This window comes from Pelophylax lessonae (assembly GCF_965119305.1).
Source record: "Pelophylax lessonae genome assembly, chromosome: 12".
In the NCBI taxonomy this organism is placed as follows: domain Eukaryota; kingdom Metazoa; phylum Chordata; class Amphibia; order Anura; family Ranidae; genus Pelophylax; species Pelophylax lessonae.
Genome location: NC_138779.1, coordinates 46,848,537 through 46,861,685, shown reverse-complemented (window position 1 = coordinate 46,861,685; position 13,149 = coordinate 46,848,537). Strand labels below are relative to the sequence as shown.

The 13,149-nt window shown below is 42.7% G+C and overlaps 1 protein-coding gene across 1 annotated transcript in view; it reads left to right on the top strand.

Moving 5' to 3' along the window:
* ADAMTS8 (ADAM metallopeptidase with thrombospondin type 1 motif 8) overlaps window positions 1–13,149 on the top strand; it is a 58,598-nt gene that overhangs the window by 20,369 nt on the left and 25,080 nt on the right. Inside the window, exon 3 of the mRNA XM_082273677.1 lies at window positions 4,237–4,369. Coding sequence (XP_082129803.1) covers window positions 4,237–4,369 — 133 coding nt within the window. The remainder of the gene's footprint in view (window positions 1–4,236; window positions 4,370–13,149) is intronic.

The window sequence follows — 13,149 nt, the reverse complement described above, 5'->3', positions numbered from 1 at the left end:
CACTGCTAATCTGGGATTCCACACAGATTATTATTTTACTCATTTTTATTGTTTAGATAGAGAGATTGCATCTATGTTACACTTATCAGTAAAATATCGTGCCTGTTTTGTGCACAGTATCAGCTTGCTATATTCACCTGATTCGTAGAAGAAATTATTTTTGCCTTGGCAAAGTTAACCTATATTTAAAGTGTTATTACACCCCTGCTGCAGTCAACCTGCATAATGTAGGGCCTCCAGTCCTTCTCCCCCCGCTAGTCTGATTCCTATTACAATCTGAATGTAGTCTCCATTGGAGCGACCAATATAGAGGACCAGTAAAGTGAAGAGGTTACTAAAGTTACAAAAATTCTCATACGACAGAATACAACTTTGGAAGTGATGTAATGTGTTTTACTGTACTGTAATGTATTCTTTCGTTTCCAAATCTGTGTGGTCTTGGTCTTCTGATTTTTTTCGGATGAATACTGTACTGATTAAACGAAAATCATTCATTCTGGAATCGTACGAAAAACATTTTGGTGTTTGTCCCTTCAGATAATTTTGCATGAACTGTCGTGATGGGCTCTTGAAAGCTGTGTACTGTTGACCAGATTATCGTAAACTCGATTCGAAAGGGGTATTTTTCGTCAAATTTTCTGATTGTGTGTACAAGGCATAAGGGTCTGTCTGAGTGGATATACAGTAAATTGACTTGTCTGGGCCCCTGCATATGCTCTATACCCTCATTCATTGTATGAATAGTTAGACCATTGTACCCCACTTAATTACACTGCTTTTACACTGAGGGTTGTGTTACACTGAGGGCAGACAGCCCCCTGATAAAAGCTCCTTAAAGCGGCTCTTCAGTCATTTTTTTCATTTTTCCATCTATTAAATCCTCTGCCCTGGTTGTTTTAACTTTGGATAATAAAACATTTTTTTTCTGCCAGTAAATACTTTACACAGCCCACTTCCCACTTTACCACTGTCTGGTAAAAAGCCTAGGCTAATGACATCATGCACAGCCCCCTCTCTCACTCTCCTGAGAGTTTTTCAACAAGGGAGGGAATGGTGAGTCAAAGGAAAGGAGGCTGGATGAGGGTGGAGGAAACAGGAGACTGCAGAGATCCATGAGTATTCATCAAGAGAGGAGAAATGTGCAGGCAAGCATGTGAGTGTATCTGTCTGTATATATCTATATGTGTTTGTGTGCCTGTATATATGTGTATGTGTGTGTATATATATATATATATATGTGTGTGTGTGTGTCTGTGTGCCTCTTTATGTCTGTGTAAATCCAGGAAGTGAATAGTCAATAGCTTAAGCTTCCCACAGTTAAACTGGCAAAGATTTAGCGGAGGGAGATTTCTGCAGCATATTTGGCAAGTAAGAAATCATAGTATATATAAAATGTTATGCAAAGTGGTTGAAGGGAAGCTTCGGTTCAGAATGGCAAAGATGATTTTATTAAAGATTATGTGAGCAGACTGCAGATCCTCTTTAACATTGGTAGCCAATGTAAAACAAAACAAGGTCATACCAATCTGATGCATTTTCAATAAAATACATTTTCCAAGAAAATATTTTAAAAGCTAGTATAGGGGCCTCAGTGCTTGTGAATTACAGAAAAAAAATAAGTGCTGCGCTCTAAGTATAAACCACAATACACTGATGTGTAAAAAAAAAAAATGTGTGCTAAACAATAATTACTAAATAAATTAATAAATGCAATTAATAAATAAATAAGTAAAGCTGTGTAATAAAAAAAAAAAACTTGTGCAAATTAATAATAACAACTGCTCTTTGTTGTGCTTGATTAAATGTTAGGTGCTCAAAAGTCCCTTTAATATAAATAAAATAAAGTCCCATAACAAATATAACAATTTTTCAAAACATATCCACAATAGGGAAAATCACTCCAAAATCCCACTGTGATCTCAAAGTGCTGGTATCATGGAAATAAGTTGTGAAAATATAAAACACCTCCTCCAATTCACCTTGTGCTCCCCATTAGGTGACCCACTCACCAGATCTCCATGACACCTTAAATCAGCACAGTGGGTCCAGCACAGCCTATCCAAGTGTTATACATATCTCCGATCTACCCCCCATGGCTCCAGCCTAATACTTTTAAAAAACCTCAGGGACCTGACAACATCAATACTGAGATGAAACGCATTGGGAATGAGCTATAGGCCAGTCACATCTTCCTATGAATATTTCCGATATTCGGGGGCACACCCCAGGATACAGGAAGTTGGGGAAGTGTGGGCGTATTTTCATATTCTGGTAATGTTATGACATGTTTGAGCCTGACATTATTTTCTTAATTGTAAGTGAGCACTATTTTTTATTCATTTTAAGCTTTTTCATAAATGATACTGCACAATGGATCTTTTCTTGTTGTTTATTTTCTTGTGATGGTGAATTTGGAGCCGGATGAGAAAGAGTTTTTTTTTATAAAGAGTTGTTAAGCTGGAGCCAAGGGAGAGGACGAGAGAGCTGTATGGAAAACAATGGAAAAGGCTGTGCTGGACCCACTTATTGGTTTAAGGGATCATGGAGATCTGGGGAGTGTGTCACCTGATGGGGAGCACAAGGTGATTTGGAGGAGGTGTATTTTAGTTTCACAGCTTATTTCTGTAAAACCACTTTGAGATCAGAATGGGATTTTGGAGTGATTTTCTCTATTGTGAATGTGTTTTGAAAAATTGGTATGGGACTTTTATTTTATTTATTTTTAAGGGACTTTTGAGCACCAAAATATTTAATAATACAGTGATAGCACAACGGACAGCTGTTTTGACTTATTTATTTTTATAGAAATAATTATTGTTTAGCACACATTTTTTTTTTCCATTTATTTTTGCACTTGAGTGTATTGTTACTTGATTTTTGTAAGGGCGGCACCTTTTCTTTTTATTTCATTCAATGTAAAGCCCTTGTTAAATTGATGCTCACTGTAGTGACCACTCCCGTGTCAATCATGGGCAAGAAAAGTGCCCTTTGTACCATGGGCGTCCGCAAGGGAGGGCAAGGGGGGGAGGGGCAAGTGCCCCCCCCCCCCCCAGAATCTCAACTTTCTCTTTAAAGTGGTTGTTAAGCCACTTTATACCATCCTGTCTGGTCTGTTTAATAATCCTGTGTGCTTGTGCCCGTGCCCCGTGTCTGTGTTTTTTAAAAAAAAAAAGCCGTTCTTTACCAGTTTTCAGAGCGCCGATTGCCACTCACGTGACCTGCCAGCTCTCTCCTGTACCCATCTGACAGCTGCCTGCAGTGGGCGGGGCTGAGGATTCCCCACTGACGTCAGTCAGAATGGGAGGAGGAGAGAAGCAGCAGGTCATGTGAGCGGCAATAGGCACTCTGAAAACTGGTAAAGAACAGCTTAATTTTTTATAACACAGACAGAGGGGCACACAGGCTTATTAAACAGACTGTAGACTGGATATGAAAGTTTAAATTAAACTACAGAAGCAGGGGGAGGAGGAGGCGGGCACTGACAAAGGAGCAGACGGACAGGAGAGCTGTGGATGATGGAGGTACGTAGACTGACCACGGTGTCAGGGCTCAGCAGCCATGATATACCGTGGTCAGTTTACAGAGGGGAGGGTATAGCCAGGCAGGATCAGCCAGGTATTTTAGGTGATAGAATGGGGCCAAATTACACAGCACAATCACTGTGCTGTATAACATGCTTTAAGGGAACAGGATCAATTAATCTTTTTGTTAGGTTAACAAACACTTTAAAAATAAATTCTGCCATTTCCCTTTAAAAATAAATACTCAAAAATAAATATAATGACTAAGCCCCTCCCCTTCATGACATTGTCGAAAAGGGGCAGAGCATTGGTGACCTTAAAATGATGCCCCCCCTAAAAAAAGTTCTGAGGATACCCATGCTTTATACACTGGTTATTATTGGCAGGGAGTATATGCCCTTTTACCGACAGTGTCAGTGGTTATTTACCTCAAAGATAGCAGCAGTAATGCCTGTTCCTGGATGTGTCATGGAAAGAGACACAGGGCACGTGTTCCCGTTACCTCGTCCTAGCGATGCCCACATGGTGGCTAGGGACCAAGTGTTTTAGACTTCTTAGAATTCAAGACCCCTGAAGAGTCTTGAGTAAACTTTTTTCTTATAGGTTAAAATAACTTTTTTTAACTTCTTGTTATTAATATACAGGTTTTTATTTACTATGAGCTTAATTTGTTGATATTTTACTGTAAAAATCACTGTTCCATTTTTTGTGTCAGGACTTTTGTGGACATGAGAGCTGTGACACGCTGGGAGTAGCTGACATCGGGACGGTTTGTGACCCCAGCAAGAGTTGTTCTGTGATTGAAGATGACGGACTACAGGCGGCCTACACCTTGGCCCATGAGCTCGGTAAATGTCTTTCTCTACCATCCAATTACTGGTCTCACCTGGGAGACTAACTATCAGGTCTAACGAGACTCAACAGATTTTTTCATTTCAACACTTTCCTAAAATCGTAGCTTTTGTTACATCTTCGTGGCTTATTTTTCTCTAAAATGCAGTGCAAAGCATGTGAACCAGTAATATTTATAGTCTCTTCTGGTATTTGCTAATAAGGTATAAAATAGCTGAGTCTCCAGTGTCCTCTGTAACAGGCACTTTGGAGAAGAAATCTGCAGAGTTGCTAACATAAAACAATGACGCTCCTTCTTTGGGATGTTGAAAGAAATCAACAAAACTAGAGGAAACCCACACAAGCAAGCCTAAAGCCCCGTACACACGCACAGATTGTTGGCCGTAAATTGTCGGCCAACGTCCGATCGGCCGATTGTAGGCTTGTTAAGCCCCGTACACACGCACAGATTGTTGGCCGTAAATTGTCGGCCAACGTCCGATCGGCCGATTGTAGGCTTGTTAGCATTGTGCTTCCGACAACCAACTGCGAATTTTTGGCCGAAAAAAATCTGGTGTGCATGCTATAAAATTTTTGTTGGCCAACAACAGAACGGCCGATTGTTCCTCAGTCAGTACAGATTTCGGCAGACAAAAATCAGATGAGCAAGACTGGGCATGCTCAGAGAAGAAAAAACACACGTAAAGTAAACCATCACATGACATCACTTCTGAAGTTGGTTTTGTTGGCCAACAAAAGTCCAGTGCAAGTCTAGAGCACATTTCAACCAACAAACAACACTGGACAAAAGACGGCCGACAATCTGTGCGTGTGTACAGGGCTTTATTCAGAAGTGTCCCAGGGTGAACTAACCCAGCAAACCCCTGCTGAAGACTAGAGCATTGCACATTATTTGGTTAGCACAATTCCATGTTGTACAACAGGGGCAGTGCCACCAAATTGCAATATACCTCCTTCTAGACATTCTCATACAACAAATAGTAACACCTAAAACCATGTACCAATAATAACTGTATTTGAAGTCAAAACTGTGTTTTAGATAGAGTATAGAAACATAAGAACTCATATCAAGTTTGGTGGAAATACAATATTTTACAGATGTCTTTAAGCCAGGAACAGAGGGGAAATCTTCCAATAGGGGCACTTGTTGGGGTGACAACTTACCCCATATTGGAGAGATTTCCTCCCATATCTTGTTGTGTCTCCATGGTAGGGAGTGAAGGGAAATCACCCCAATGGGACTTGGACAGCAAAAAAAAGAAAAAAAAAAAGGAAAAATGACAGGAGTTTTAACCCTTCCCTACACTATCCAAACCGAGAAAAATGTTTTGGCTTCAGATACACGTTAAATACTTTTTATATGTTATTCATCCACATTAAAAGCATATTAAAATACACGTCATTACATTTGCCGCCAGTCACCATACAGCTAAATGTCTTTACCATTCTGGATAAAATCTACAATTCTTGTAAAAAAAAAGTAAAAAGTATGCCTGGAATTTATACAAGACACATTGCTGAAATGATATGACCGAGCTCTACCAAGTGTTTCTGCAGGAAGGAAACTGCTCTGCTCCTTTCTCTGAACCAGTAAAAGCACACCATTTAACCCCATCCCACTAGCCATTCGCATATACAGTATGTGGAAGCACAGAGTAGGACCGCCATTGCTTTGTGCTGGAAATATGCTTGATAGTGAGAAAAAAGAAAACTAGCTGCACTAAGGGATAAATGCTGCAAAGAGTTGAGGTGATCTGCCTTGCATTGGATCGCTTAAACATACTGGTAGCCCTTATCCTGTAGTGTGACTACTTAACTACTTATCTTTTTCTTGCTATTTTATTGACAACAAATAATTTGGTGAGCTGGCACCAATGGATGCAGGGGTGTAACTACAGGGGTTGCAGGGGTTGCAATTGCAACCGGCCCCATGCTCCAGGGGGCCTGTGCGGCTCCCCTGTACACCTGGATAGGAGGGGCGGCGGGGGCAGCATGTAGAGAAATCACTGTCCTCCTTTTTCCTCCTGTAGCTAAAATGGAGGAGATTGGTTCCTCTGTATGCTGCCCCCACCACTCCTCCCATCCAGTTCACTTGTATTCTGCTGTCTCTGGGCCCCTGTGGGCTCCCCTGCCCCCCCCCCCCCACACTGTGCTCCCTCCCCAATCCTACCGGCTGCTGCTGCAGGGGATGTGTCACAATAGAGAACCAGGAAGGGGGTTGGTAAACATGTAATTTACCAGCTCCTTCCTTTTCTGAATGAACAGAGTCATAGTGACATTGTAAATAAATAAAATAAAATTATAAAAAATAATACAATTAAAATACCAAAAAATAAAAACTACTAACACCAGTGAGTGAACTTCCAGGATCACAAAGGTAACACTTGCAACCGGGCCCTGGCATTCCACCGCTGTGGGGAGGCCCCAAGATGGCAGGAAGGGGGCCCACTGCAGAATTTGTGAAAGGGTCCCGCTGCGGGACCATAATAAAGGGCCCCGCAACGAGAGTGAAGGGCCCCAGGATCAGTGGGAAGAGCCCCAGGCTTGAAGGGAAGGGCCCCAGCCAGGGGTCCGCGGGGCCCTTCATGGTTTCTTGCACCAGGGACCTGAAGGTTCTAGTTATGAATTTTAATGGATGCAAAGGTGTGGGCTGGATATCTGTAGCAGAACATCAGCTTTTTATATTATGGGAGCACACTCAATCACTTAACAGTTCCTAATCACATAGCAATGTTGTTATAATCACTGTGCCAATCATTACAGTGATAGCATCATTGGGAAGCCTAGGAGACCCCTCCATAAGTTAAAGCCCTAAAGGGCTGATGGGATGCTGGAAGGAATTGGGTTAAAGAGACCCAGTCAGGTCTCCTAACAAACCAAAACATCAGTTTTTTGCAGTGGCCGGGGACTCATGTCGTCTCTCCATTCCAGGGATGCAGACTATGCCATTCTCATTTGCACTTGATAATTCAGGGTGTGTCAAATGCATGTTTTCACTGCCAAGATTGGTGGTTTCATCCTCTGACCCTTACAGAACACAGTAGGGATGTAGGAATTGAGAGGGAACCACAATGAGTAGCAAGGAACTTACTCCTGGTCCCTTTAAATGTCAAAGAGACTGCTGATCACTGCCATGCTGGAACAGGGGACAATAGGAGACGTAGGCCACCTGAGAGGTGAGCATACTACCTCCTTTTTTGCAGGGACCTGCTGTTTTGATCTGTCTAGAAACCTGTCAGCGGCTTTTTGTTTCATGTTTAACTACTTCCCACCCAAGGACGTACCCGTACGTCCTTGGGTATCAGTGGTTATACCGGGAAGATGCCTGCACCTACAGGCATCATCCTGGTACCATTATTTTCAGCCGGCGATTCTCTGCAAAGCAGAAGTGATCTGTGTCACTAATTAGCCATTCAATCACTTCTGTGGGTGGCGGAAGGGGTCCCACCCCCCTACCGCCGCTGCCGCCACCTCTCCCGGGCTCTCTGGTCCCATCATGAAGGCCGGGAGTGATGTGGCTGGCAGTGATGGCCAGACTTCTGAGGTTGAGCATCCCATCCCCCACACACACCTGTACTCTATTGGTGTCCACTATCAAGTAGATATAGGAGGAGTCCCCTGCAGTGCATTAGCACATCTTTCCCAGCAAGGAGTGTTATCTCCAAGGGTAAGAGAGGCTGGATTCACCCCTTTTTTATGGATAGTGTAGGACCCACTGATAATGGGGTACTTTGACGCAGTGGTGGGCTTGAGCACGATATGGCCATATGGTGGGACTAAATCCCCATTTTTATTTATGGATTGTCTCCATATTTGATAATCATTTCTTTTGCATGTGTGCGCTATTCTTTTTTAATATACATGTGGCGGTGATGGCTGCCTGGGACAGAGAGAGAGGAACTGACCTCCTTCCCCTCTCTCTGTAGCCCTGGAAACTGGGAGCGACAAGTACCTGGCCACTAGCTGCCAGAGAAGCAGCCGATTGGACCGATCTCGGTCCGATCGGCTGCATGGGGGGGCCAGAGGAGAGATGTGGGGTCTAATAGACCCCACATCTCTCCAAAAGATGACCTGTCGCCGTCGTTGCTATCACAAGGGATGTTGTAGGGAAGTGTAAAAAAAAAAAAAAAAGTTTTGTATAAAATAAATAAATTAATAAAAATATTTTAAAGCGCCACCACTCCACCGCGCTTACGCGCAAATGCGAATGCATACTTTACTCCCACATGCATATGTAAATGGTGATCACACCACACATAAATAAATGTAAAAAAAATGTAAATTTTAAGCCCCACCGTCCCACCGTGCTTACGCGCAAATGCGAGCACATACTTTACTCCCGTGCGCATATGTAAACGGTGATCGTACCACACATGTTGTCCCGAATCTAAGAGCGAGAGCAATAATTCTAGCACCAGACCTCCTGTGCCACTCTAAACTGGTAACCTGTAAAGGCGTTTAAAGCATTGCATATAGAGAATTTTAAGCACCGTAGTTTGCCGCCATTCCATGGGCAGACGCAATTTTAAAGCGTGACATGTTAGGTATCTATTTACGCAGGGTAACATAATTTTTCACAGTATACAACAAAATTGAGCTAACTTTACTGTTTTTTCTTTATTCATGAATGTTTTTTTTTTCCAAAAAAATTGCGTTTGAAAAACCGTTTCGCAAATACCGCACACACCATTTTATTCTACAGGGTCTCTGCTAAAAAAAAAAAAAATATATATATATATATATATACAGGTCCTTCTCAAAAAATTAGCATATTGTGATAAAGTTCATTATTTTCTGTAATGTACTGATAAACATTAGACATTTTTATATATTTTAGATTCATTACACACAACTGAAGTAGTGCTAGCCTTTTATTGTTTTAATATTGATGATTTTGGCATACAGCTCATGAAAAACCAAAATTCCTATCTCAAAAAATTAGCATATCATGAAAAGGTTCTCTAAATGAGCTATTAACCTAATCATCTGAATCAACTAATTAACTCTAAACACCTGCAAAAGATTCCTGAGGCTTTTAAAAACTCCCAGCCTGGTTCATTACTCAAAACCGCAATCATGGGTAAGACTGCCGACCTGACTGCTGTCCAGAAGGCCATCATTTACACCCTCAAGCAAGAGGGTAAGACACAGAAAGAAATTTCTGAACGAATAGGCTGTTCCCAGAGTGCTGTATCAAGGCACCTCAGTGGGAAGTCTGTGGGAAGGAAAAAGTGTGGCAGAAAACGCTGCACAACGAGAAGAGGTGACCGGACCCTGAGGAAGATTGTGGAGAAGGACCGATTCCAGACCTTGGGGGACTGAGTCTGGAGTAGAAACATCTGGAGCCACCGTGTACAGGCGTGTGCAGGAAATGGGCTACAGGTGCCGCATTCCCCAGGTCAAGCCACATGATGAAATATGCTAATTTTTTGAGATAGGAATTTTGGTTTTTCATGAGCTGTATGCCAAAATCATCAATATTAAAACAATAAAAGGCTTGCACTACTTCAGTTGTGTGTAATGAATCTAAAATATATGAAAGTCTAATGTTTATCAGTACATTACAGAAAATAATGAACTTTATCACAATATGCAAATTTTTTTAGAAGGATCTGTATATATATATATATATATATATATATATATAATGTTTGGGGGTTCTTAGTCATTTTCTAGCAAAATAAATGTAGATTTTTTACATGTAGGAGCGAAGTGTCAGAATAGGCTTGGGAAGGAGGTGGTTAAAAAAGGGGCCCCATTGTAACAATTGGCCTGATTTCATTTCACTGCACTTTGCCCTATTTCAACATGAAATGATTGTTCCATTTTGAAGACTGGGTATGCAGAGCTATAAAGAGAGAGAACAGTGAAGAGCAGAAAACTGGCTGCATTATAGTTAATGGAAAGGTTCTACCTATAAAATAGATAAATATTCCAGCACCCGTCCAGTGAAAAGAATGGCTTGCACTGTATTTAAGGTGGCATAAACTACCAATATTAAAGTTTCAGTGAAATACCAAACTGTAACCCATTAAAAAAAATGACTGTGTTATTTTTAACTTTGTCAGAATATGCAGATATAAGCAGAGAGATTGCCCCAGAGCTGCTTTATAATTATAGAGTATGTTTGGAGTATGTCATAAGCTATATTTCCCAGAAAAAATATGAGCAAGATATTCGCAATGCCATTCTGCAACTTACAAGGAAGCTCTGTCCTGGGGTGCTATAAGAACAAACATGTAATATATTGCAGCTTACCAATTCTATGATGTGGTGACTGCACTTCCTTTTTTTCAGGTTTTATTTCCCTTAACGTATAACTAAAGGCAAAACATTTTTTTTTAATTTTGGACAGAGTGGAGAAGGATTAGTAAGGTTTTTTTTTTGCTAAGGACATGTTGGGTGGCCCGCACAGCTTCCAGGGTTGTGGACCGGAGTACAGAGAGCAGCATTGAGGTGGAGAGAGCTGGGAGGAGGTGCGGGCTGTGCTCTCCTCCTCCTGTCTGTGTACAGTACTTAACACAGGATTTCTCTCTGATCAGACTGTACATGGCTTGATTATCTCCCTCTATCTCATCCCCAAACTGCTCCTGTCCTGGTAGCAGAAATTGTGGGTAGAGGAGATAATCAAACCCAAGTGTGTTCTCTGTTATCTTCATTATACAGACAGGTGGGAGAGGAGCTGGGGGGATATAGAGCACAGCCCACACCTCCTCCGGCTTTTTCTTCCTCTTTGCAACTGTCACTACTCCTGTAGATGAGAGGGATGTGGTAGGATGAGAGGTTTTGTGATAGTAGGGGAATTTGGCTGGGGAAGAGGAACAGAATTTGTGCTAGGAGGAAGGATTTAGGAGGAACGATTTGGGAGGGAGGGAATTGGGGGAAATAAACAACCTACAGACCACTTAGCTCTGCCATACAAACTAAAATTTAGGGTGTGCAGAGCAGTAATACCTACAAAATTCAGTGTTTTCTCGCACCGCACAAAAACGCCCTGCCATTTGCAGACGCCAGCAGGTGCGATTATTTCCTAATGGCGCCCCCATGCATCTAGCAAATATGCTTATGTTGGCGCCCGTAAAAACACATGGCACTGCAGTACCATGTGTTTTGATGTGGCACGATTTAAAAATTCATGCCACCAACTTTTTTGCATGATAAACGCACACACAGGAGCCCGTTAAAAAAAGTGATGCATGGGAATGCACAAAAAAACACGCACGCTCAGACGCACCTCCAGCCCCCAGGATTGAGCACAATTCTAAAGGCTGCCCCCACTGAAGAAATGTTGAAAAACACTGCTCTAAAGAGAAAAGTGAGCAAGTCACATTACTCTCTGTACCAGAGGAGCTTACACTCGAATATCTAATATGGGGGGTAAGGAAGTAGCTTTACATGGTGGCCCCCAGTGCTACCCCTGTCTCAGGATCTGTTGTGTCTGAGTTGGTATCTGCCCCCCTCCCTCCCCAACAGCCTGGGCCATCTCAGGAGGAGGTTGAGGAAAACGGCAAATTGCTGCAAGCCATTGCGGAAATGGAATTTCCCTTCAGTGGCAGGAAGTTTTGGTTTTCCACTGATTCGTCAGATGAAGATGAGGAAGAGGATTTTGTCCCTCAGCCTGGAAGGGAGAAAGTTGTGGAAAAATTTTTATTTGTTAAGTCTGATCAAAATGGCGGCAATGCTACAGTGTCTGCAGATGGTGGACATGCTGGAACTGTTTCAGTTCAGAAAAATACTGATGAAGTAGTGTCTATGGAGAATCTGTCTCAGTGTGTGGAGGACTTTCCTGTGATTGCTGCCACGGACAAGATTGCATCTGTCAATGGATCCTTGAAAATGGCAAGGAATGCAGGCGGAGATGGCGAGAAACCAAAAAAAGCATTTCCTGTTGTCCGTGAGAACAAGGAGCGGGTGTCCCACATGGACACTAAAACTGCAGAGCAGGAGTGCCATATGGACACAAAAACTGCAGGGCATGAGTGCCACATGGACACTAAGGCTGCGGAGCAGGAGTGCCCTACGGATGCTAAAACAGCTTGTGTTTTTTCTAAACAGAAACTTTACCTAATAACAGGACTGCTGGTAATTATGGTGATCCTGGGACTATGGTGCATTGGTGAGTGGGAATGCAGTGCTGGAGGGCAGACTGGCGCGACACGACTTTGTGGGGCGACCTGTGAAGTCGAGGTGCACAGAGTGCACCGCGACTTTGGCGCGACTTGCACGGACTTCATATAATTGAAGTCAATGCAAGTCGCCTCCAGGTCGCCCCAAAGTAGTGCAGGACCCTTTTTCTAAGTCTGAGCGACTTGTGTCGCTCCTATTAGAACGGGTCCTGTACTACTCAATGGCAAGCGACCGACCGCGACCTGTCAGGCGACCAAGTCGCCTGACAAGTCGCGCTAGTCTGAATGGACTCTTAAAGCGGATGTATCCTCAAAAAAAAACATAAAAAAACAAACAAACCCTGCAGAACAAAGGCATAATGAGATAGTATGCATAGCATGCTAGCTCATTATAAAATACTTACCTTAGAACGAAGCACGACACGGTCGCCTGGACACCGCTGAGGCAGCTGACCTCTTCCCTCGGCATCTCTTCCGGGTTAGGCGGCTCCAGTGCTGTGATTGGCCGGAGCCACGATGATGTCACTCAAGGAGCCGGCAAAGAGCCCGACCTTCAGAGCGCATGCGCCGCCGGTGTCAGCGGCTGAATGCAGGGCGAATATCTCCTAAACCATGCAGGTTTAGGAGATATTAATTTTACCTACAGGTAA